Source organism: Colias philodice, chromosome 28 (genome assembly GCF_061535455.1).
Source record: "Colias philodice isolate Cphi_HAF_F1 chromosome 28, ilColPhil1 Martin Lab GWU primary, whole genome shotgun sequence".
Classification (NCBI taxonomy): domain Eukaryota; kingdom Metazoa; phylum Arthropoda; class Insecta; order Lepidoptera; family Pieridae; genus Colias; species Colias philodice.
Window position 1 is genome coordinate 2,108,674 of NC_143113.1, and position 27,591 is coordinate 2,136,264.

Below are 27,591 nucleotides of genomic sequence, written 5' to 3' on the forward strand. Positions count from 1 at the left end.
CGATACAGATTGACCTATATACAGTTACCTGCCCACGTATGCCCATGTTATCTTAAAGCAGTTTTGTTTCCAGTGTGGAAAAGTGACAGCGCTATATAGCTCGTCTAGCAACATCACTCTCCCACATTGGAAGTAATACTGCTTTAAGATGGTAACTAGGAAAAAATCGATAATGCGAAATGTGACTTGACAAAGAGAAATACAAACGTAAAATGGCACTATCGGAATAAAGAGAGCATTAGGTCATTCGTACTGACCCTAATACGGCAATAGGGCTGTCCAAAATCAGTTTTTTGCGTGGGAATTAATTTGGTATCGCTTATAGGATATGCTTATCATTGTATCTTATCAATATCTATATTAATCAAACCACTGATTCCACTTTGTACTGATTCCACTTTGTATATTCCTTCTGTAAATAAATATTATAGTTGTTAAAGTGAAACTTTTATTACATCGTCTCAAACTTTTTGGTCTGTGTAGCGCATGTCGCGTGTATCGCGGCTGCCGAGTAGGTATACCTACTCGGCAGCCGACCTTCACGCGACATGCGCTACACAAAGCAGTGTTCGGAACCGTTCGAACAGTTTCACTTTTACCGTGGTTTCATAAAACCACACAATATTTTTTTATACTGCACCATATCTCCATACTGTAGTAGCGTTAGCTACTATTATATAAGTAACTATTCTCTCACTACAGTAAAAAAATGCTTGTGTCTTCAATGCTTAGGGCGCTTGTGCACTACAAGGAATTTTACTGTCCGGCATTCCGATTTTTTACGGTCCGGTGTGGCATGAAAAAACCGATGAATTGCTTGTGCACCTGTCCGTCTTTACTCGGATCAGTACGGTACAGTTCAAGGAAGTTTGGCGGTATAATGCTATATAAATGTGTTAGACGTAACTTTTGATTTAATATTTTTGTGGATGAGTAGTTGTCAATATAGTTGTCACTGTTTCCTGTCCGAACATGCTTAGCTGTCGCATACTATAAATTGCCGCTTTCCTTTGTCTCGTGGCGCATTCGTACGAATCGTGCCTAGGGGCTCGGACGCTGTTTATACGACGTTCGACCCAACTACCCTCACTTTACTAATAGTCGTTGACTAGCTGCGTTTTGTTATCAACTACCTACATCAATTAGGTAGCTGTGTAGAATCGCAGTACATTTTTATTACATTCAAACTAATATTAAACTAGCTTCGCATCTTTTTTTTCTTATATCAGAAGTGGGATAGAATTCAAGCCTACACTTGTTAATTGTTTTGAGTTTTGTAACGGCATACTGGCGTTTGTGCTTTTTTCGTGCGTTGTGTAAAGTAAAAGTTTGTTACGTGGATTATTGTAACGGGAATGTAGTTCATCGAAGGAATTGTGTGTAGTGATCCAAATCGCTAGTTGAACTCTGGCGTTGAGGTATTATCTAGTCGCTGGCGTATCGTAGTGATGTATTTCACTAGTCGAACGAGCGTAGATATACCAAGATACGCGAACGGAGTGGCTATGTCATGTGGACGTGGTTATTGTTCTGTCAGGTCAGTGTGGCCGAGGCAGGATGGTTGTGTAATTCCGAGATGAACTACCGTAGTGTTTTAATACGAGAAAAGGCGTACGAGGACGTACGATTGTCAGTATGGCCGTGTTAGACGTAACTTTTGATTTAATATTTTTGTGGATGAGTAGTTGTCAATATAGTTGTCACTGTTTCCTGTCCGAACATGCTTAGCTGTCGCATACTATAAATTGCCGCTTTCCTTTGTCTCGTGGCGCATTCGTACGAATCGTGCCTAGGGGCTCGGACGCTGTTTATACGACGTTCGACCCAACTACCCTCACTTTACTAATAGTCGTTGACTAGCTGCGTTTTGTTATCAACTACCTACATCAATTAGGTAGCTGTGTAGAATCGCAGTACATTTTTATTACATTCAAACTAATATTAAACTAGCTTCGCATCTTTTTTTTCTTATAAATGATATACAGTGGTGGTCACATAATTAAAGACACCCCCTAATTGACCACAAAAGATTTACATTAGGAACTACAATTATCTGAAAAATGTATTTAATCTAGTATTATTTTTATTAAACCATACAAGACAATATGTTCTTTAAAATGAGGGACAAAAAATAGTTATATTCCTTGTTAGTTTCGACACTTGCTCTCTGTGGGAATGTAACACAAACTTTGTTTACGTACGTGTAGCTGGCCACTTAATTAAAGACAACAAGAAATGAGTTATAATTTTTCATAAATAAAAAGAAACAACATTGTGCTTTTCTTCGTTTCGCCGCGTAATTTCATAAATCGTTGACACTCCATAATTTTTTGAGTATTTTTAACTTTTAAAATTAAAATTCATACGTACGTTTAATTGTTTTAATATCAATTATTATGGTTAAAAACAAGAGTTGCGACTCGACCACAAGAAAAATTATTTTTAACTTCCATGATAGTTAAAATGATCCAATAATATGGTTATAAATGCTATAAAACATGGCAAGATGTTCCACACGACCGAAAACGTACTCAGAAAAGCAAAACCAAGTGAAACTACTCGGCCGAAAGATTCAAAAATGGTGTTGTTGGCTAAAAAAGATCCATTTAAAGGGTCGAAACTGATACAGTTCAGAGTTGTATGGTGCAGCAGGCTTGAAGGAAGTGTCTGCAACGACAATTAGACGGAGACTGTGTGAGAAAAACTTGCACTGAAGAGTATCTCGGAAAGTACCACTTTTGAAAAAACAAAATGTGAAGGCAAGATTTGACTTTGCTACAAAATACGAACACTGGACTGAACGAGAATGGAAACATGTGCTGTTTTTGCACAAAACTAAGATTAATATGATTAATTCTGTCAGAAAACAATATGTAAGACGCCATCTCAATAAGGAAATGGATCCAAGATACACTAATAAGTAGTCATACATGGGGGTGGAAATATCAATGTGTGGCGCTGTTTTTCTGGACTTGGTGTTAGACCTGTCAAAAAGACAGAAGGCAACATGGATAAATTCCAGTACAAGCATATTTTTGAGCAATCCATGCTGCCCTATGCAGAGGAAAATTTACATTTTGTTTGGACTTTTCAACACGATAATGATCCTAAGCACACAGCAAAAGTAGTGAAATGCTTGTTAAGGAACCAATCTGTAACTGTTATGGATTGGCCCCCCTACAGTCCGGATTTAAATCCGACCGAAAACTTATGGAATCAAGAAAGAAAGAAGTCACGGCAAAGCGGTCATCAAACGTCGACTAACTTTGCAAAGCATTTTCGAAGAATGGAACCAAATTAGTGATGCAACTTGTACAAAATTAGTTGCTTCAATGCCCAAGAGATGTAAACCCTCATTTCTGCCAAAGGACATGCAACCAAATATTGAAAAGTGTAAAAATGTTTTGTAAATACGTCAGGCATTTTGTGTTGGAAAAATAATCTCATTAAAATAATAATTTTTTATATTTCTCATAAGGGAGCCTAATGTCTTTAATTATATGACCAGACCTTTGCTAGGTTAGAACTGCTAGTAGTAAGGATGAACCGATTAAAATCTAACAAACCAACAAGTTATGTAGATAAAATTTAGTTTAGCATTAGACAACACATACCTGAATATTTTAAAATTATTTTACAAGTTCCAATGGCAGTGTAGAAAAAAATATTGAGAGAAGTGTCTTGGGTAGTATAAAATGCTCTTAGTGTCTTTAATTATGTGACCACCACTGTAAATGAATGAAACGGTATATAAATGATTGTTTTTGCATTTTACAAGAAACGAGTAAAAAATATAGAAGGTGAAATATTATATTATTTCGTTATACTTAATAAAAAGTAAAGTTCCGTAAGAGATTTAAAATGCGTGTTTCACTTATTTATTTTAATCGGTGACGAGGAGCTAAAGCTATTCCCACTTGAACTTTAACTTACCAACACTTACTTAGATAATAATTATAGGTCAATGTTTGGTCAATGTATATAAAATAACAATACCGACTTCTCAAATCTCATTGCCAACTAAAAGAAAGTAAAACAAGAGCTTGCTTTCAATTGGCATATACAGTAAAAACAGTAAAATCCAAGCAAGTGGGCATTCGAAAACAATTATACCTACAGCGACTTGTAGACACAAAAAACCATCCGGAATAGGGAAAAGTAAAATGTCGGACAGTAAAATTACGTATAGTGCACAAGCTAGTATATAGATTAATGGCGTGCCATACCGGACCGTAAAAAATCGGAATGCCGGACCGTAAAATTCCTTGTAGTGGACAAAGGGCGCTTGTGCACTACAAGGAATTTTACTGACCGGCATTCCGATTTTTTACGGTCCGGTGTGGCATGAAAAAACCGATGAATTGCTTGTGCACCTGTCCGTCTTTACTCGGATCAGTGCGGTACAGTTCAAGGAAGTTTGGCGGTATAATGCTATCATAAATGATTGTTTTTGCATTTTACAAGAAACGAGTAAAAAATACATATAGAAGGTGAAATATTATATTATTTCGTTATAATAAAAAGTAAAGTTCCGTAAGAGATTTAAAATGCGTGTTTCACTTATTTATTTTAATCGGTGACGAGGAGCTAAAGCTATTCCCACTTGAACTTTAACTTACCAACACTTACTTAGATAATAATTATAGGTCAATGCTTGGTCAATGTATATAAAATAACAATACCGACTTCTCAAATCTCATTGCCAACTAAAATAAAGTAAAACAAGAGCTTGCTTTCAATTGGCATATGCAGAAAAAACAGTAAAATCCAAGCAAGTGGGCATTCCAAAACAATTATACCTACAGCGACTCGTAGACACAAAAAACCATCCGGAATAGGGAAAAGTAAAATGTCGGACAGTAAAATTACGTATAGTGCACAAGCTAGTATATAGATTAATGGCGTGCCATACCGGACCGTAAAAAATCGGAATGCCGGACCGTAAAATTCCTTGTAGTGGACAAACGCCCAAACGCCCTAAGTTCAATATTTTCATGAGTTCAATATTAATAAGTATATCTCAGTTTGAATTTACATATTCGTTTTCGTACAACAATTTTTCTTTAGTTTTATTTTTTCCAAAAGTAGTTTATACTTTGTATTGTTAACTCTTGATGGAACAAACAATAACGAAACGATGATGTTTCGAAGCCGGTAGCACTTTAAGCGCTTTATTTTAAAAATTTAATAATAGTAACTATTGAAGCGTTAAGTTTATTTAAGTCGTAGAATTATTGTAAATGGGACAACCCTAAACCTATATCTACGTTGTATACAGTAAAACGATAACTAATTCTGTGCGTTTTGATAGCGCGGTTGCATAACATACATGTACGAATATAAATAAACAAACACACGATGCAAATAGTTAATTTATTTTTGGTGTATATTGACAAATGTACTTTTCTATGCTTCAATAAGGCTACGTATCATTATAGAACTGTGATGTTTCACCGCGGTAAAAAGTAACCAGCCTTCTATCTCCAGACACAAAAATCCTATACGATTACTCTGTTACAGTTGCTACGTGAAAGAAAGCCAAATAAACAATAATAAAAAGACAAATGGCACTCGGGGACTGCCGCGGTAAAGCTATTGCATAGCATGCCTTCAAACCACACCTCCGTGCCCGTCGGAGTGAGGAGCGTGAGGTTATTTTCGTTACGGAATTTCTGGATTCGGTCCCCGCGCTCAAGGCCCGCTATAGAAGCTATGCAATAGCTTAAAACTATACAAAAATTACGTTCACTTTCTAACTAGAGTTTGTTTGTTTTATTATTTTAAGCCTTTCATTTTATTTAATTTACAATAATGATGTTCAACCAAATTATACTATTAGTCTTAACAAATCTCTTATCGGCACATTTATATAGGGAGATTTTTGTGTGTCAGAAATGTTATCATTGACTCAGCGGTTTATCTCTAAAGGATTAGATTAATCGCTCTGCGTGGGCCGTGAGAAAACAGATTTAAATTGCGCTTTCATACTTTTTAAGGAAGGTGGATGATGGACGTGAAATAATCATTGTTTATAATATAAGTAGATAGACTAGCTTTCCGCCCGCGTTTTCAAAGAAAAACCAGCATAGTTCCCGTTCCCGTTCATAATTCAAACCTAAAAAAACATTAGTTTTTTTTTAATATGGTACCTAGATTAGCAGGATAATCACTGAGACAGCTTTACTAGTGCCTAATGTTGCAACTAAAATCTATTTTAAGAGGATCCCAACTAAATGCTCGAACACGTAATATTCATGCAAACGGCATAATTCATAATCCCTTTACGCAAAGCTTGAGTGGTTTAGAATCTCCTTCTCTCCCTAGAGACCTTGTTCTAAGCAAGCAAATGCCCTGTTAGTTGTTAAAATTAACCACTTCTTCTATCCGACTCCTTTAATACATATTATAAAGGCGCAAGTTTGTGAGGATGGATGTTTGTGTATGTATGTATCTTTGTTACACTTTCACGCAAATACTACTGAACCGATTATAATGAAATTTAGCACACATATAGCAACTTGGATTAACACATAGGATAGGTTTTATCCCGGAAATCTCATAGGAACGGGAAATATGCGGGTTTTTATTTGAAAACGCGGGCGGAAATCTAGTCTTTTATAATATTAAGCTATTGTATAGCTTCTATCACGGGCCTTGAGCGCGGGGACCGAATCCAGAAATTTAGTAACGATAAACCTCACGCTCCCCACTCCGACGGGCGCGGAGGTGTGGCTTGAAGGCATAGCATGCAATAGCTTTACCGCGGCAGTCCCCGAGTGCCACACGTCTTTTTTATTTGAAAACGCGGGCGGAAATCTAGTCTTTTATAATACATATGTGTAAAAGTAATTTCAACAAGCAAGAAACGTGTAAATTATTACAGCTCTCGATAAATAAGCAAACGTAGCACATAATCTAAAGATAATGTTCGACACACAACTATTTGGGAGGAGATTAAATGGTTCTCGGAAGAGCGGGGAAAATATTTGTTCTACTTGCTTTGTGTAAATAACGCAGTTGATTATTGCGTCAAGGTCTTGATAGGAGTGATTTGATGAATATTTCGACCAATTACATAGAAATATTTTGATTTCTTGTTAGTGTTGATAGGGATGTATTTTTTCTGGCATCATAAGAATATTTAATTTTATAACACGCTCTAATCTCGTAACTTCGCGTATTTCCTTACATCTGTAATTATGTATTGATAGTTAGTAACTATTTGTAAGTTTTTTAGTAATAAATAAAATTTTCGCCTCTTTATTCAGGGGAAATTTGGTTAAGGATTACAACTAAGGTACTATACCACATTGTCATGACGATGTCCATGATGAAAACAGTCTTTAACAGATTGCATCAGTTATTTCCTGAAAATTCAACAAATACGTACTTATGGAAATAATATTTCAGGAAGCACAGTTCTTAGACGTTTTAAAATTGAATCTTTTGAAAGTCTTCGCTTATTTTTTTTCTAATTATTGGTCCAATCATCCAATAGTCACCTGCTCTTAAGTTTTATCCAGTTCAATATAGAAGTATAGTAACACATAAAACAATTTACATGTTATATTGATTATTTTAATATTTATTTATTACTAGCGAACTCCTGTTTACGTTTTCTCTCCATAAGACCCATCCTCGTGCTTCAAGGAATGTTATAAAAAAAAGAACTAACGAAATCGGTTCAGCTGTTCCCGAGTTATGCGCTCACCAACACATTTTCCGATTCATTTTGACGTGACGTCTTATAATTCGATAGAGCCGGCTGCACGCACGAAAAAACATGACTCATGCGGCGTTTCCTCGCTCTGAGGCGTTCCATGTAAGGCTTGAAGTGCAAGCGAGAGCGCGGAACGAGCGATAAAGAAGCACAATCGGCCGTTGTCACGTTCAACTATCGTCAGTAAACCGACTTTACAGACAACCAATTTTTTTTATAATATACACGAGTGTGAAGTGTTTTTATTTGTTTATATTATTTTCTTACAGATGTCAATGTGTAGCGCACCCCTACGCGAGTTAAGCAACCCCGGCGCATCGGGTAGTATATTCTACTTGACGAACGACGACGAGTTCATCATAAAAACAGTACAGCACAAGGAGGGGGAGTTTCTGCAGAAATTGTTGCCAGGATACTACTTGAATTTGGATCAGGTCAGTTTTTGTAGCTTTTTTATGGAAGAATAAAAAGAAGATAGTTTTTGATGGCAGTAATGTAACATAGTCAACGATACTAAGCGGCTGGTACGATTTTAATTAGAGAAAATATCTTGGGATTGGATAGTAAACTATATTTTCTTACTGTTAACATTTATTTTAGACATAAAGTCCAAGTAAAACTTAAAAAAAATGTAATAATCCTTAAAAAAGGCATTATTTTTGAACAAAAAATGAATCGAGCGAAAATGTTACAATTACGTAACTGTCTTGTACACGGAAAGAAAAGAACCCAATAAATCATATACTAAAGTTCCATTTTGATTGTATGTGTGACTGTTTCAGAATACTAATGCAAATTCACATAAAATTTAGGGAGCCTCCCCTTAACATTGTATTGATAACAACATACATAGTAGAAACGTTGAATGATCGGCTGATCCGATTTTAACTTAAAAATAATAATGTGATATTAAGAGCTACCCATACAGGAACTATTTCAATAATTTGAAAATTTTTATTTTTAATAAAAAATATCGGCGGATTTTTTTATTATTAATAAAAAAAAATGTGTAAAAGATATTTCGTTATCTTGATGTTTTAATAATAATAACTAGCCACATTTTTTTAATCGCTTCAGTATTTCCTGATATCACCGCATTCAACACACAAACAAAACTCTCCATCTTTATATTATACGTATATTCATTACTTTAGTTTCAAAATAACGTATGTTTGTCCACGCAGAACCCACGAACGCTCCTACCGAAGTTCTTCGGTCTATATTGCTATCAATGCAACAGTAAGAACGTACGATTGGTGGCGATGAACAATCTGCTGCCGTCGTCCGTGAAACTGCACCAGAAGTACGATTTGAAGGGATCCACTTATAAGAGGAAGGTATGTTTTGAGGGTAGATTTAATTTATTAATTTATATGATTTTTCTGTTTTTAGAATGGGTATTTGGTTGGTTTATCAATGGATTGCTAATGTTTTAGGGCCGATTTTTCAATGCTTGGTTAAAATTTATCCGTCCAATAAAGTATTACACGATAATATTAAAATGTCACGTAAACTGTCAAATACGGGCAATTAGAATACGTTTTTAAAATGGTAGTTTTATACATTATTCGACGAATAAGTTTTATCCAAGGATTGAAAAATCGGACCTTAATGTATTTTTTACTAATAAGAGGGAAGTATGTTTCGGGGGTAGATGTTCAAAATTCAAGATAATTTTTCCAAGAACCGCGCCTTTTCACCATGAATTTCTATTGCTTAAAATAAACTTTATAATTTTACTGTCTTTATTAAAAGTAAATTTTTATCTATTTAAAACTTCTTCTAAAATATAGAGGTGTTTAGTTTACTATTAACTAAGCGCTGTGGCCAAAGGGCATTTCCATGGGCTCTAACATTTATTTGTTCAACAATACTTTTCTTTTATGTCCAAAAGAAGTCTTCACTTTTGATTTTTGAGTCATCAATACTATGACTAATAAATAAGGTTCTATAAACCGTATGAACCTAAAATAACAACTTAAATGGCCTGATGACGTTCATAATATATTTATATATTCGACTGACCGGTTGGCTTGGTTGGTAGTGGCCCTGCCTTCCAAGCCAGAGGTCGTGGGTTCGACTCCCACCCGGGGCAAATATTTGTGTGATGAACATAGATGTTTGCTCTGTGTCTGGACGTTAATCCATACTAATATTATAAATGCGAAAGTAACTCTGTCTGTCTTTCTGTTACTCAATCACGCCTTAACTACTGAACCAATTTGCATGAAATTTGGTATAGAGATATTTTGATACCCGAGAAAGGACATAGGATAGGTTTTATCCCGGAAATCCTACGGGAACGGGTTTTTCTTTGAAAACGCGGGCGAAGCCGGGGGCGGAAAGCTAGTCATCTATATATTGTATAAGTATTTATATAAAATTTTATATGTAGTTATGTTTATCAGCTATCTGGTTTCTAAAACACAAGCAAAAGCTTAGTATGGGATCAGATCGTGCCGTGTGTGAAAATTGTCCTGAAATATTTTTTTATTTATTATTTATATTTAATTTATTTTCAGGCAAGTAAAACAGAGAGACAAAAGAATTCACCGACATACAAAGATTTAGATTTCATGGAACACCACACTGAAGGCATTTTCCTCGAAGCCGATACGTATACAGCGCTTATTAAGACAATGCAACGGGATTGCCGCGTTTTGGAGAGTTTTAAGGTAAATATAAATATATACTAGATTTCCGCCAGCGGCTTCGCCCGCGTTTTCAAAGGAAAACCCGCATAGTTCCCGTTCCCGTGGGATTTCCGGGATAAAACCTATCCTATGTGTTAATCCAAGTTACCCTCTATATGTGTGCTAAATTTCATTGTAATCGGTTCAGTAGTTTTTACGTGAAAGAGTAACAAACATCCATACATCCATACATCCATACATCCATACAAACTTTCGCCTTTATAATAGTATTAAGAAGATTAGATGACATTAGAGGGTGTTTGTTTTTTAATAGGTGGAAGAAAGTGGCTATTGTAGCAAGTAAGAGATAGGTAAAGTAAATAAAGTGTTATTGGTTAAATAATTAGCGAAAAAATTTACCGTTACATTGAAAATTTCTATGACGATGTGTTTAATTTTAGAAGTAACTGGAACTAATGGTGAAATCTCCTGGTCAAAAATGCAGTTCAACCAGTAATCACAACCTTTGTATGCTTAAATCTTTAAAGCTGCGCGTTTTTTTATGCGTTATTAAAATAGAGAGTCGGGTTCTCGGGTATATAATTTGTTAAGTTTTAGACAAAGTGGGCACATCTAGCTAGTAAATAAAAATGTGTGCGTGTACTAGTGTACACACGTAACAAGTGAAACTTCTTTATGACCTTATTTTTCAAAAAATAATTTACTATATGCAACTTTACAGAAATACATCAATCACGCGTGGTAGGGATAAGACAAAGATGGTGCGTAACGAAAAAATGTTACACTAAATTTTTTTCCAACCCCGATAAAAAAATTTCACTTCAATAATTATATAAAGGTAATAATAGATAACATTTCTCAAATATAATCCCCTTAAAAATTTCCAGATAATGGACTATTCCCTCCTAGTCGGCATACACAATCTGGACGAGGCACAACGCGAAAAAACCGAAGCGAGAAAACGAACAGACTCCGGGCAAAGTGACGACGAGGGGGATGGTGAGAGGAGAGGACTTAATAGGACTCGGTAAGAGATAGTAAGAGATAAGAGGAGATTGAGTCAGTATAGTAGAGATAAGAGGAGATAGAGTCAGTATAGTAGAGATAAGAGGAGATAGAGTCAGTATAGTAGAGATAAGAGGAGATAGAGTCAGTATGGGATAGGAAGAGATAAGATAAGTTCAAACTCAAAAACTCAAACTCAAACATTTATTTATTCAATCAGACTTCTTCGAGAAGCACTTTTGAAACGTCAATACATATTTTTAACATTTACCACCGATTCGGAAAGCAGTATCTATGGAGAAGAACCGGCAAGAAACTCCATAGTTGCTCTTTTAAATTATTTCAGTTTTACAATTTAATTTTACAAAATATGTAACTGTATATTATCATAATATGACAAAGAACTGCCCTGTGTTTATTACGCGACAACCCTCCATGGGTTTTTATCTTCCATATATTCTTTAATGCTGTAATAGGCTCTCTGAACTAATACGTTTTTTACATAATTTTTAAATTGAGCACTACTAGACTCTTTAATACTATAAGGAGGAGGAGTTGTCAGTAACAGTGATAGAAAAGTAGTTAGAAAGAGAGAGTCGATAAGAGATAGTAAGAGGGAATTTATTTTATTTATTTATTTGGTCGACCAACATTTGTTTACAGTGATTCTTAAAATATAAATACATATTACATGTGACAAAATAAGGAATCGGTAAGAGACGATAATATATAAGAGAAATAGTCGGTAAGAGATAAGAGAAATATTCATCAGTAATTATAAATATTAAGTAAATAATTATATTGTTATGTATTTATTTTTCGTTTAATGTTTTTTTTTTTTTAATTTAGTTAAATACACCTTATAAAATACAATTCTGTGTTTTGAGAAAGAAAATGACAGTCCCAAAAATATAATATTTCAGATCCGATCAAACTAAAGAAGATTTCAAGGCTCAAGTGAAACGGACACAGTACGATTTTTTTTTTATATATATACATATTTTTTTGTCTGTCTGTTTGTTCCTAACAAGTGATGTCCCGTTCCGTTTTAACGTGTTTGTTTCGCATGTTTGTTTGTATACTAATTAGACATTTTAACCAATTGATAATTATTAATTACTATAATTTCATAGTAATTATTTGAGATTTTGGCAAGAAAATCGTATAATAACTGATATATTTTTTTCATGAATTTATGACTAGATAAATTAGTACTAAGTCAGTTTTTGTAAATATTAGTATGTTGAAAATAAATCCTATTTTTAAACTCTTGATGAAACTTTTCATAGATGCATTAGTGCCAAGTTATTCTTGTAAATATTAGACATTGGAAAATGAACCCTATTAGAGTATACATTAGAGTCCTTTTTTCTTAAACTAACAAGCATGGTAAAAAACTACACTGTACTGTCTCTTAACCTATTAATATAACAATTGCATTGTAAACTAAACCTTATTGGCCTTGTATTTAGGTCATTACTTCTCTGTATTAATTATTACTAAACTGAAGTCTAGAAATTTCATAATTTCTAAGCATGTTGATTTCATACGTTACGTTTTAATATTTATGTGAAAATTAATTAATATCAATTCTCTCGCTTATGGGATTTAATGTGTTTGTGACTGTATGACTGTATGGTGGTACTACTTCGCATGATATATGCATTTTGTTGGTATTAATTATCTATTCTTCAATATTTAAACTATAATACTTCTATTAGATAGAGTAACGTGTGTAAAGAATTTCATTCTTCGAAATTGTTACTTTATTTGTTTCCAAAATTCCTTTTTTTTAAAGTTCAAGAGTTATTAGTAAATTAGATATGTATTTTTCCTTTTTTAATTAATTACTACATTTTATATTTGCCGTTACCCAATGTATTAATCAAGTCAAAAGTTACATTAATAAAAAATCACATTTTTTACATCTTCCCTCACCCCACACTATTTACTCATTTGACATTATTTCACATACTTTGACATTATCTCACACACTTTAAAATGATCTCACACACTTTGACATTATCTCACACACCTTGACATTATCTCACACACGACATTATTTTATTCAAATTTTTTCAAATTCAAAATTCAAAAAATCAAATTGCTTTATTTGCAGAATGTAGAATTACAAAGATGTTTGTAGATACAGATAATATAGATCCTTAAACATTCTGCTCGTAGTTGAGCGTGCAAATATATTATATTATTAAATACAATATTATATTATTGACATTAATTCCCCATTTTTAACACCAGGTCGATAAACCGCCAACGGCTTGTCGCACATTCCACGGCTATGGAGAGCATTCAGGCGGAAAGCGAACCGATTGATGAGGAAGAGGATGTGCCGTGAGTGTTTTTTATCTACACTAATATTATAAAGAGGAAAACTTTGTTTGTCTGTTTGATTGTAATGAATAGGCTCATAAACTACTGGACCGATTTTAAAAATTCTTTCACCATTCGAAAGCTACATTATCCACGAGTAATATAAACCGCGCGGCACAGCTAGCGTCAAATAAATATGTAAAAGAATGAAGAAGTATGTTGTATATGGCAAGAGGATAATTATGTCAACTTAGAAATTTGAATAGGAAAATTTTTACAAAAGTAGTGTTATTTACATCACTCAAGAACGGTAAAACGGATTTTTATGATGTTTACTGTGCCGATTTTCAATACACATGTATTAGGATAACAACTGATCATAATTGAAATACTATAAAAAATAAATACAAAAAAAAAAACTATAAAATCACGTTATTACTAGCGGTCCGCCCCGGCTTCGCCCGTGGTACATGTTTACGTTTTCTCTACATAAGAACCATCCTCGTACTTCAAGGAATATAATAAAAAAAGGATTAGGGTAAGTCCGGGGTAGTTGGCCATAGTTTTTTCTAAGCTCTATCAGAAATGAAATACTCTTGTTTTTGTGATTGTTTTTATTTATTCTTAAACTTTAAAGATTCAACTATGATATTCTAAACATAAAAGTAATAATTTATAATCTGATCACCTTATTAATTTAAGTTTTTTAAAAATCACAATTGGCCATCTCTCCCGAGATGTCCGGGCGTGATGGCCATGGCACTAGAGGTAAGATGGCCATAACTCAATTATAGGCTTTTGGTTACTTTTTAGTCCCATTTTGTAGTTTTAAGTGATCGTTTTAACAAGCACGTGTCCCGGACGACTGTTTAGCTGTAATCTAGATTCATCCATATTAAAGAGGCAGTTAGGAGATAATATCTCACTGTCTTGGATAAGGACGCATTCAAGTAGTTGAAATTGCTTCTTATTTAACTGTTTGGCTAATTCGTAAGCTATTTAACTCACGTCATCCATCGTTAAGGCAAGGCAAGGCAGCTTGCAATGTTTTGATAGAAGTAACAAATTTATTTTCGTTTTCTTATCCAAATGAAGTAGGTCCCATTGGTCCTTTCTTGACATTATTTTTGAAGGGAAACTTCTTAAAGCACGTTGAGAGTAAAATTTCAAGGTCGCATCACGATAATACCGTCATGTAATAGAGTAAGGCGATGATTTTGGTATCTTTGACTCTTGCCAAAGAAGTTTCACTTGTGACACGTGTGCTCGGCTCCCACGGTCTTTTTATTTTTATTCTTCATTCTAATGTTTTTCTAGGTATTTGGTACTGGAGCCCTGCCGCGCGTGCGGATAAGCTTTATTAGAGCATTAATAGCTTTTAACGATTCATCCGACCTCTCACAGCCACTGCCTTTCTCTTGTATTTACTAGGCATCTAGAACAAATATAAAAATAAATCAATTATTTGTACAAAATATTATTTATATATTATGTCACTATGGCCATCATATACCGACTAGAATTGGCCATCTGTCCTTATATTCCGGAAGAGATGGCCACATCAAAAACTAAAACAAATAATGACATGAAACAAATAATTTTGAGGTTAAAACGTAACACTGTTCGTATACTTTACAACAAATACAAATATCACCATTATTTTAAGAAACTAACACCACAGTTGTGAAAAACAGTTGACATCTAAAAAATATTCATGCTATTCGAATAAAAAAACAAAGGATTTACTTACTTTTTCTTTGTATTTTGCTTAATTTTTTGCCGTACGTTTGCCCTCACACACTACGCGCAGCGAACTATGCGTTAAATAGTGACATCTAGTGAACGAATCCCTGAAATATTTCGATAGGCCATCTCTCCTGTATGGCCATCTACCCCGGAATTACCCTATCTAAATCGGTTCAGCCGTTCTCAAGTTATGCGCTTACCAACACATTTTGCGATTCATTTTTATATTGTCATTTTATTTGAAGGATAAGTTAAACAGTACAAATAGATTGTACAAAAGTAAACATCGGCCATTATTCTTTATTTCATCACTAGCTTTCCACCCGCAGCTTCGCCCGCGCAGTCAAAGAATAACCTGCATAGTTCCCGTTCCCGTGGGATTTCCGGGATAAAACGTAGCCTATGTCCTTTCTCGGGTATCAAATAATCTCCACAGACATCATACAGACAGAGTTACTTTCGCATTTATAATATTAGTATGGATTAATTATTTCTTATTAATATGTACATATTATAATTTCTTTAAAACAGGCCCGGTGGTATCCCAGCACGAAACGCGCGCGGCGAACGATTGCTACTATTCCTTGGTATTATCGACATTTTACAGTCTTACCGACTTCGCAAAAAGTTGGAGCACACGTGGAAGAGCATGATACATGATGGGGTGAGATTCTGTTTATTTATTTATTCGTGATTTTTTGTTAAAATACTGTTTATTTATGTTAGATTGTAAATTATTTATGTGCGCGCTTGAGCCATGGTTATTTTCCCCCTATATTTAACACACGTTTTCAACATTTGTTTTAGCCAAAAAAATGACGCTGATAGTATTAATACACTTTCATATTCGATTATTGTAACATTTTTACATACATTTACATTTTCTCTACATAAGAACCAGCCTCGTACCTCAAGGAATATAATAAAAAAAGAATTATCGAAATCGGTCCACCCTTGATGCCGTGACAAAGCCAAACGGGTTTCTTTATATATGTATATACTAATTATTACTTGTATATATTTCAGGACACGGTATCCGTACATCGACCTAGTTTTTACGCGCAGCGTTTCCTTGATTTCATGGGCAAAACTGTGTTTAAGAAAATACCTTCGTGTAAGTATCAGTCTTTTTGTAAAATTGTTATTTTTATATGTATACTAACCCCCAGATATAATCTTCTCTTTCTAATCTCTTCTTAAGTCTATTAACTCTATTAGGTAATAAGCTAAAGTGGTTAAGTATATACATAGATATAATATTTATATGGTAAATAATAAGGTTGCGAATTGTTTTAAATACCCTCAAAAAGTTTAAGTCTACAGGATATAGTCTCCCGTTCATAAAAATGTAGTAATTTTGCTGCTTATTGTTAAAATAATAACGCATTTAGATTTACTAATCATTTTATTAATTACAGAATATAATCGAGCCTATAAGCATGCTATCTCGCTCGCACAATGTCTCTCTTTCCCACTTGTAATTATTATGTGATTTTAACTGACAGATAAACTAAACACGACATATCGGAAAGTTATGAAATTGAGTATTATTATTATAAAAAAAAAACAATTGAAGTTACTTTTGAAGTGTGGAAAAGAGATGGCATTATGTGTGAGCGAGATAACATAAAACAAAATTCTATTCTTTATATTTTCGTCATACTAATCCGTGAAATGATAAGTAAGCAGAATTACTTAACTCTTTGTAGTTAGAATGTAAGTTAAGTTTAATAATGTGTCTATGTCTATGGAAATTGAATATTTTAATTTTTTGAAGGTAGTCTTGCTATTACTACTGTACAGTAATGTTTAGTCAACAAAGTATTGTTTAGTCTTACTGCATTGTAATTGTATGCAATATTATTTTGACAAAGTTAACTTTAGAGAAATAGAAATATAACAGTGGACACTCGGGTTCGTCTATAATTTTTTGTCGGACCTTAAAAATTTATAATTTCAATTTATAAACAGTAAAAAAATGCACAAAATAGTATTCCTTCAACATACACAATGAAATGTTGCCATAAATAAATACTATAAGATAATAAAAGTAATTCATACTATGAGATAATAAAAGTAATTCAAAACTACCTTCATTTAATTAAAATATTTAAACATATGTATACAGTCTTACCACAAAAAACTTTAGACAGGGTTTAACTTTAAGCGCGGGTTCTCTTTAATCTGGTTGTGTCGTATTTCACATAGACAACTATTAAAGTGACAGATCCCTGGTTTAAAGTTGGACTGTGTTTAAATTATTTTGTGGTAAGACCAATATATTTTCAATGATAAATTGAAATGTTCATACAGATCATACCGCTGGTAATATGTGTTATATGTTACGCTTTTTATGTCTTTATTTAATTATGTATTAAGGTATTTATAAGGAGAAATAATGGCTCTATTTTATAACGATAAATGGTAATTAATTATGAAAAAAAGTGGGTTATGTATGTATTTTAAAGTTATTATCACATTTAATATATTGATAAAATTATGTTTTTGTTATGATTCCGAAGTAAAATAAGTGGCACAACTGAATTGAAATATACTATTATTAATTTCCAATTTAAAATACATTTATATGAGAAAATTAATTATATAGATATAAATGTTCTGCTACGTATTTTATCCAAAAAGTTTGACGTGTGCATTAATTAATTACCCCAAAAAATGGAGCCATTACAGCCCTATAAAATTGCAACTGTATCTAACCCAACCAAAAAAAAGAACCGATCCGCAAAACTATAACCCGACTAAATTGTTGATCAGTGGACCTACCGGAGATCAAGGGGAACCATCGCAAATTCAGAACGTTGGTGACCAGCTACATAGGTACATACATATAGGCTATTGTGTGTTCGTAGCGTAGGTGGGGTGTTGGTGTGTTGCGTGGAAATGTATAAAAAAAGATATATTATATGGATAGATAATAAAAAAATAAACAAAAATTAAAAAGTGGGGAATTAGCTAGCTTTTGGGGAAGCTTAGCACTTTGAACAGCTTTCTGGAAAGGGTGAATTATGTGATTGACTGAACCGAAGCAAAATAAACTTCGTCATAAAAAAAAATAATACTACTAATGTATTCAGGGTGAGGAATTGATAAATACTTACTTGTGGTGCCGCTTATGTTCTGATGTGTAATTTTTTTCTATGTGTTTCGTACAAAATATTGTGTACTAGATTGAAGCCCGCGGCTTCGCCCGCGTTTTCAAAGGAAAACCCGCATAGTTCCCGTTCCCGTGGGATTGCCGGGAAAAAACCTATCCTATGTGTTAATCCAAGCTACCCTCTATATGTGTGCTAAATTTCATTGTAATCGGTTCAGTAGAATTTGCGTGAAAGAGTAACACACACACATCCTCACAAACTTTCGCATTTATTATATTAGTAGGATAGGATTGGGGCCTAGTTTCAATTTGAAAAACAGTATAAACTATAAACATAATATTAAGAAACTACACGTATGATAATATAAATTAAATATACTGCTTCTAATGATTACAAGAGCGTTTTATCCAATGCAATACACCAACACCCCAACTCATTTTTAGGCAATATGCTGATTATTAATTTTGTCACACTTGATTTTTTGTTAATTTTTTTTATTTACAACATTAATTTCTGTGATCGTCCACAATGTTCGGCATGTAATATATTGTTTTGCTAGTTTTTTTTAAATATTTTTTCTAAATTGCATGACATTAAACATGACGGTCATGCACCAAGCCCCGAAAACGGATAATTTTAGTGTCATGTGAAAATAATTTTGTTTTTTTTTTCTCACCCTAATCACAAATACTGTCCGAAATCGGATCCTGGCGCGCATCTGTGGAGGTTTGAGTAAGTCCGGGTTTTTTGAAAGAGCATGATATAAAGTGACGTCCGATTTTTTTTATGTAAATGTGTTGGTTTTTTTGTCGTCGAAATTGTTATAATGGATTATTGGCGGGTTGGTAGGTTAGGAAAAAAACACGCTCCAAATTGAGTTTTTTTTTTTAATTTGTAAGATGGGAAATTGTGGGGTGGTTGTCAAAATTGTTTACGTTATTTTTTTATGTATTTGACGAGATTTTTGAAACTCAAATTTGCCTAATAACACAGTCATAACATATTAACAGTTTATATTGTTTTGTCGAATTCATTCATTGATTTTGTAGTTTTTATTTTTATTGTTGTTTTTTTACAAAACGTTACGTTACGTTGTTTACAAAAACATGAAATAGTGAAGGAATTTGCATCTGTATTAGACATAGAAATTAGATATGTCTTTGTGAAGGATTAGGTTATATTTTTGGTTCAAGAACAAGATCATTATAACAATTTAAAAATAATTCATATATTTATTATTAATTTATTTAAATTGTAGCTAGATTCGAGTTGGTAGTTAGATTATATTAATTCTACTATTGCTATTTATTGGCATCTATTTTTAATCTGTCTCGTTTTCTGAATTATCTGTTGCCATGTTTTGTCTCTTCGAATTGGCATGACTTTTCTTATTCCAAAATTCTTTTTCTTTCCTTTATTGCCTCTTGTTTCTGACTGTTATAAATAATTTCCCCATTTCTGATTCGACGTTATATTCATAGGAAGAAAACTTTAATAAAACTTTGAAAATGTGGAAATGAAAATGAAATGAAAATGCTTTGTGAAAATATTATTTACGCGAACATTTTTCAAATTATTTCAGCTTTGATTTACACGCCTTTTTGAAAAGTGCTTCTGATCAGCATTATTATTATTTTATAACGTTGTTGTTTTAGTTTTGCTACTAAAATTAATTTGTGTGTGAATAATTTTGTTTAACGAAAGTAAATAATCATTTTTACCTGTAATTAATTCACTTGTTAAACTAATTACTATCTTCGAATGCCCCATACATTCGTAAAGGGCTCACTCTATTAAATAGATCAAAATTAAATTCAGTTTTTTTCTGCTTTTTTGTCATAAAATCTTTGCCGAACACGATTTTGCAAGTTTACAAATAATTGCCGCTTATTTTTTTTAACCGACACGCCATTTTTTTTATTTTTATTTCGTATTTCTTGTAAAAACTCGATTTTTCATATATTATCGTATATTTACAGCACTGAAACACTCGCCGTCTAAGCGAAAGAGCATCGCGAAGCCGTCTAGACCGCAAGAAGAAATCGATACACCCGGTAAGTTTGGATTTTTTAATATAATATTATGGGTAAAGTGTATTTTTATATCGCGCGATTTTGATACTTATGTGCGAGTGATAGAGATGAGATTCGGATGGTGGGATTTTTAATTGAAGTCGTTTGTGAAAACGGTGATATAAGATAGTAATAGGGGACATTTTGTTTTTGACATCACAAAATTAACAAATAGATAAAAGAAGGTTACATATTAAAATTATAATGTCGTTATCAGTATACAGAGAGAAAAAAAAATAAACGTAAGTCTAGAAAGATATTTTCTTTTGATAAAAAAAAAAAACTATTTTGTGTTTAACCAGCGGGTAGCCTAAAAATAAGATTTATTACCTGAAATAATGTCAGTTTTTTTACAAAAAATCATTGTGTTAACAGGTATGATAGCTAGTCTACCAATTAGGTCGCCTAATATGAATAAAAAACTACGTATGTCGTTACGTACGCAAACGGTCACGATAAATCAATATAGTGAGTTGTTTGTTTATCAGTTTCTGTGTTTGCATCGTGTTAATGATTTTTAGGCCTATTTTAGGCCATTAGGAATCGTTTTAATATGTGTTATTGTTCCGTGGTGGAATTTCGTGTTTAACAAAAAAAAATGTTGCTAAATTTTGATGTTTTGATGTTTTGAGGCGTTATTGGTTGAGAAAAAAAAATGTGAAAATCTTTAGTTTTTCTTAAGTTTTTTTTTTGTTTGAAGAATGGATACGAGTAATCCATATAAAAATATTGATTAAATACCCTTTATAAATAATATTGAGCGTGACTAAATTTAAAATTGGAGTCAGTGTTTCTTTTTAATTTACTTGCACATGGAATGGCTAACAGACCGTAAAACAGATATTTAATTTTTATTTTGTCTTTATTTTAACTAAGTTTTATCCGTTTATTTTCTGCATGTCGTATCATATTCTCTAAATGCATGAACGAATTATTAACCTAATTATAAAAATACACTTTATATCTATGTAGAGTATTAACATTTTTTTGTTTATTAACGTCGTAGACATCCCAATCCTAAATCCGTGTGAATGCAATATGTTTTGTTTCTCTAGTAATCATTTATTGCTATTATATACATTTCAGTTTATTTTGTCCCCTCCCCCCATCCCTATTGGTGTGTGTGTTTTGCGTATTATTTATTTATTTACACAAATAAATAAGGTACCTTCTAGAGAAGCGCGTTTCTTAGACCACATCTCAGCTTAACATCAGGCGAGATTGTGGTCAAGCGCTTCCCTATTCCCAATAAAAAAAAAATTAAAAAAAAATCCGTCGCGATGATTCAATGTGTGTGTGTGCTAACTACGAAGCGGCGGTGTCCAGTGTATGCGGGTGGTGTGAAATAAACTGAAATGTATGAATATGTACCGTTTAGAGCGACGACTAATGCTGCGTTTTGTACTCAGGACGGATATACATCGGGCGAACTATAACGGACTATAATCCGGACTTGTTGAGACAAACCAGGTCGCCTAGATCCTCTGTACGATCTAGTTTAAGCGACTTCACGGATACGACTATTTCGACTTGGAACCAAAGACATCAACAGCCGACGGAATATCCGTCAGTGCTATCCGATAGATTGAAAATCATGGATAGAGATAGGATTCAATTTCCCAGACGGATAGACTTTGATACGTCGAATTTGACGCCTCGAGAGCCCGGACCGTCTTACGATACACATTTGTATAGAACATCAGTACACGATAGAATGGAGTCCCTATCTGATCAACTGACTAAAGTTCTAAGTACGGGAGCGGGTAGTACACACATAAACGGCAGTCTAGCAGATAGCGGTATACAGACAGACAACACGAGCACCAGCGTGCCCCAAATATACGTGGCGGACGCTCAAACAACGCCCGTAATCAAAATACTCAAAGACGCAGCTGTGGATACGAGAAATGACAATAATCTCCAAGACATACCGTTCATAGATGAAGAGGAATTGGAAAAACCGTGGAAGCGCAGGTCGAACATTCTAGAGAAACACAAGAGTACATCGAACATTCCAGAACGTATAGACGAAGTTAGTTCACAGGAACAATCGAACGAACGGCTATCTATGAGCTTTAATAGATCCAAATCGCCGACTTTCGTCGAGAAATTTAAGAAATTCTTCATGGATATTGGTCTGGTTAAGTCTGAGAGTTCTCCAAATACAAGAGAAACGCACGATTCCAGTACTTTGCCTAAGAATCTTAATTCTAGCTATCGAACGCGTAGTGCGACACCAACTAATGTAGAAACAAGGGAAGCGTCCACACTACCAAAAGACATGAGATTCCGTAAAGTGCGTTCTACACAAACGGTTTATATCAAACAAGAAACAGATATGTCAAGAGAACACGTATCCGTAGTTAAATTGAACGGAGACGAACATATAAAAGATTCGGAATCAGAGAGGTGTTTGAAAGAGGTCGTGTACGTGAGGAGTTTGGAAAAAGCGGCGATATATTCGGGCAACGATAGCGGTAGTACGATTATAGTAGTGCCGCCAGCTGATTGAAGTTTAGAACGAATAAAAAGTGGATAATCTGTGGATGCATGAATGCATTTAGTCTTTGTTGAATTTGCGAGTTGTGACGTCACATAGTACATTGTATACAGGGTGGTTTGGTTTCTTTTTTGTTTAATTTTTTTTCACTATATATAGAGAAAGGTTCAACAATTTGATTTCCCTTTGACTCTGTGTTTAAAAATTTTACATTAGTTTTTTTTTTTCATTTTATCGAATTTTTAACACCTTGGTTTTTGATTGATTCTATAATTATATAGGGTGTTTCAATGTTTTTGTTTTGCACCTGTATAATGTACTATTGTTACGCGTGTTGTATAGAATATAGTTTGACGGTTATGACGGTGTATTGCAAATTGTTCCGTGGCGTTCTTTTCTAAGTTAACTAGCAGGTCCTAGTTACAGTTTCTGTAATAATAATGATTTTATTAAGAGGGAAAATATTATGGAATTGTCATTTTATGAGTGTAAATAAACGTTGTTTTTTATACTTGTCGATTTTACGAACAAATATAGAAGATAAAAATGCTTAGTCATTCCTGTGTAAATGAAAAAAAAGCGTGTGTGCAGCGCACACGTGTCAGAAGTGAAACTTCTTTGCTAAGATTCAAAGATACCAAATCGTCGCTTTACTCCATGACGTGACGGTATTGCCATGACGCGACCTTGAAATTTTACTCTCAACGCGCTTAATAACTCAGGCCCCGGAATCACAGACACAATAGAAAATCTATTGTGTCGTGGACAGATCGGGCCGTTCGGGGCTCAATAGGTTAAAAAAGATTCACTTCAAAGAAATAATGTAGTTGAAAAGTTCATGTATGATAGTGTGTTTGGATGCAGTAGTCATAATACAAATAGTTTCTATATAATAAAAGTCGACCAGTATAGATAACAAGGTTTAAATAAATCTACTAATAACAATGTAAAGATGGCGTATAATAATCAGATGAATAAATAAAAACGATGCAATTAATATCTTAATAAAATGCCGATGTAGTTTATTAGAATTTGTTGATAAATGACATAGAAAACCCTTATTTATTGAAGGACCTATGTGATCGGTAATATAAAAAAATATATATTAGAAAATATACTAAAGAATTTCTTTGTAATTTAAAAATAATAATGTATGCATTATTTATATTGAGATAAAGAACCCCAGTGATATATGCCTATCTTAATGCTACTTAAATTGACATTTATTAAAAAAAAGCATCCTGTTTGTATATTTTTATTGATAATTTATAAAATTACTTTCTTGGTCACACAATTTTTGAAGCTTGACAAGCTTGCATGAACAAACAGTTTGTGCAACTTAATGACTGTAGAGACAAATTAACTTAAAATACTATTAGTAGTATGTACATGTCTTCTTATATCTTGACATACTCTGCTTTAAAAATATACGTATTTTAACCAAAATGATATTTATATGGCAATACACAAAAATTATGAGATTATAAAATCATAATCTATTAATATAATATACGGACTTAGTAAATTGGTCCAGTTTATGACGTCATCGACGCCATTTTATTTTTTTCTTAATCATGTCAAAATGTGACATAAAAAATGTAGTTTTGTATATAATATGCTTAGATTAAGGATTGGTCTCCGCGCGCGCGCTACGACTAGATACCGCCCCACCTAAAAACAATAGCTCTGTGAGTGCGGCAACTCATTTCTGTAGTGTGTGTTAGGCAATTTGTAAAGACGCTAGTGTGTGTGAAGAATTGGGCTGCCAGCTACATAAATTTTACCTAATAAATGGGAAATCTGGCATCTTGGAAAGAAGTTTGAAAAATATTTTTTTCATCCTGACCTGGCCGGAAATCGAATCCATGAACATGCGACTCAAATCCACTTGCGACGCTATTATACTATAGTCACAAAGGTTGTTTAAAAGTAAAAAAAGCGGAAATAAAAATAAAAAAAACATATTATAGAAGTCAGTTAAACATGGTTAAACAGAAATAAATTATTGTTATTATACTTTTTTATACATGTGTTAGTAATAGCGTAATAGTATTGAAAAAAAAAGTTCAAATTATTGCTAAAAGATTTCCTCAACCACGTGTATTTTTTTGGATATGCAGTACGGCAACATTGAATGGCGTCGTATTTTCGTAGAAAATATTTTCGAAGTAAAGGAGAAATTTCGATTAATACGATACTTAGTGATGGTACGTGATCCCAGTGTCTTTCTTGTTTTTTGTTGTATTATTTTTAAATAGTTTTATGACACAAATAGGCATTTTACTTCAGATTTTGTTCAAAATCTTTATAAACTATCAGTTCGCCCTCTCCACACAATGCTTGTGACACGACTGGTTCGGGTACGCCGAATTCGGCGTACTATTAGTTGCCGCATTTTCCAAGTACGCCGGCGGTATCTAGTCGTAGCGCGCGCGCGGAGACCAATCCATAATCTAAGATAATATGTGTCTTTCACCAAGAATTTAATCGTAATTTATATTTTTCCCTAGGTCAGTACATTTAGTTTTATTATTTTATATGTAGATACAGGCCATGCATTTTATAAAAAATAATTAATTTTTATAATACATTCTTCGTTTAGTGCATACAATTTCACTTTATTGCTTTGAATAATAAATTATTATTTAAGTAAAATTTAAATAAATTATTTTGTTCACTGCTATATCCGCCATTTTGGATTTTACGTCACAATCTATAACAGTTTTATGCGTAGTTATTTTTTACGTTATTTTTTCAAATTGTTAATTTTAATCGAATAAAATCACAAACATTATATTATATTTAAATAGGTGTATTAAATATTGATATTAAATGTTGTACTGAAGTAATATTTCCTTAGTGATTGTAAAGGTGTTTCATACGCTTTATTATGTTAGGCTATAATAAAGGACGGTATGATATATGGTAAGTTTTGAGATATGTGTCGTCTGGTGTAGCCATTATTTATAAGTAAAAAGATAGATAGGTTATTACGGGATTGGCACGGCAAAATGTGGATAATTAGCAACATTTTACTACAGTTGTCTCTTTCGCTCACGATAGTTGAATATCGTCTCACTTTGACGTGTAATCGTGTGTGCGTTAGTGTGCCGTGTTTCAAGATCGAATGTTGTGTTGGTAACGTTTCTACATCTTTTTACTTGTAATATAACCCTTTAGATATGAAATGACTATTTAATATGTATTATGATGGGTCCTCTGCACAATGGGCAGCGTTGGCCCAACAAATTATCGTTTTTTGAATATACATCTACAATGATGGGCAATCACATTTAGGCTCTACGCTATCGTGATTGCCTCTACTCGCCCAACGCTGCCCATTGTGAAGAGGGCCCATTATGTAATAAATATTTTTGTTTACGGATTGAGGGTTTTTGACGTATTTTGTGATGATTAAATGAATTGTAACCCGTCCGTAAAAGTAATGCAAGGAATATATTATTAATATAGAGATGGTTTTATAAAATATATTTGGAAAGCGTTAAAATCTATATAATACAAATATAGTAGAGCCATTTTAATAGGCTTCATTTGACAGTTCAACAAAATTCAACAACGTAACCTAGTAACGACAACATAGAATAACATGATATTTCTTTCTGTTAGATCTGCATATTTGCTTAACTTTTTTCAATAACAATTACATATTTATAATAATAATGACCGATACAAGTAATTTTAAGATTTCATTTTACTGATGAACCATTCTAAACATAATAAACAATTTCTGAATTGAAGAACTGACGTCGCTACAATTTTGTGTCAATAAACCTTTTTTCTTTTTAAATACCAGAGATGTTACTCTAAAAATCGAGATCTGACATCTAGAATCGAATGCATTGATTACTTGTGAACAAAAATTATCATAAATTAATAAATTCGATTTACAAATGTTTCAAATCCGTATCGATTAATTCACTTTAATCGATGTTTTTAAGCAGGTTACCTCTCTTGGAAGATAAAATTGATAGACGTCAAATGTTGCCTATTAAATTGGCTCGACTATAGTAATAACTACTGTTCCTAATTTCATCACATTTTCTTACAAGTTAAACTTTTCCTTGTAATTGCTAAAGGCCTAATACTTGTGTAGAAATATATATGCTATCTCTTTCTATTTGTATGTGACTGAGCGAGATAAAACATATATTATTGTGTAGTTTGTTTAAAATGTTGTAATTTATTGAATGTATAAGATGAATGTGAATTAAATAATATATTATGAGATTTTTGATATTGTTGTTTTATTTATATTTTATTCAAATAATTTTTAATAATAATGAATGCTATACAATTGGAAAAAATGAAATAAAAGTAGTTTTTGAGGTAAAACCAAAGATACGTGTTATATTTAAGTATTTTCAAAAAATTTCTGCATGTTATTTAAATTTTAAAGTAAAATACACAATGATCCACTATATTGGTT

General features: G+C 33.1%; 1 protein-coding gene and 1 long non-coding RNA gene across 7 annotated transcripts in view; both read left to right on the forward strand.

The window, feature by feature from the left end:
* LOC149476210 (phosphatidylinositol 4-phosphate 5-kinase type-1 alpha-like) overlaps nt 1–27,591 on the forward strand; it is a 54,549-nt gene that overhangs the window by 22,949 nt on the left and 4,009 nt on the right. Inside the window, exons 5-17 of one of the 6 annotated variants that reach the window (XM_089712162.1) lie at nt 7,990–8,154; nt 8,905–9,057; nt 10,243–10,395; nt 11,262–11,401; nt 12,303–12,350; nt 13,639–13,731; nt 15,988–16,120; nt 16,483–16,570; nt 18,232–18,294; nt 19,299–19,304; nt 20,552–20,626; nt 21,020–21,112; nt 22,054–23,339. In XM_089712162.1, the coding sequence (XP_089568288.1) occupies nt 7,990–8,154; nt 8,905–9,057; nt 10,243–10,395; nt 11,262–11,401; nt 12,303–12,350; nt 13,639–13,731; nt 15,988–16,120; nt 16,483–16,570; nt 18,232–18,294; nt 19,299–19,304; nt 20,552–20,626; nt 21,020–21,112; nt 22,054–23,156 (2,313 nt within the window). In that variant the 3' untranslated portion in view covers nt 23,157–23,339. Of the gene's footprint in view, nt 1–7,989; nt 8,155–8,904; nt 9,058–10,242; nt 10,396–11,261; nt 11,402–12,302; nt 12,351–13,638; nt 13,732–15,987; nt 16,121–16,482; nt 16,571–18,231; nt 18,295–19,298; nt 19,305–20,551; nt 20,627–21,019; nt 21,113–22,053; nt 23,340–27,591 lie in introns of those variants that run through there. The other 5 variants (XM_089712164.1, XM_089712163.1, XM_089712161.1 and 2 more) reach the window with 5 other exon arrangements.
* Nucleotides 26,407–27,397, forward strand: LOC149476211 (uncharacterized). Its single transcript, XR_016317883.1, has 2 exons — nt 26,407–26,671; nt 27,174–27,397. It is a non-coding gene; the product is annotated as an uncharacterized LOC149476211 (long non-coding RNA).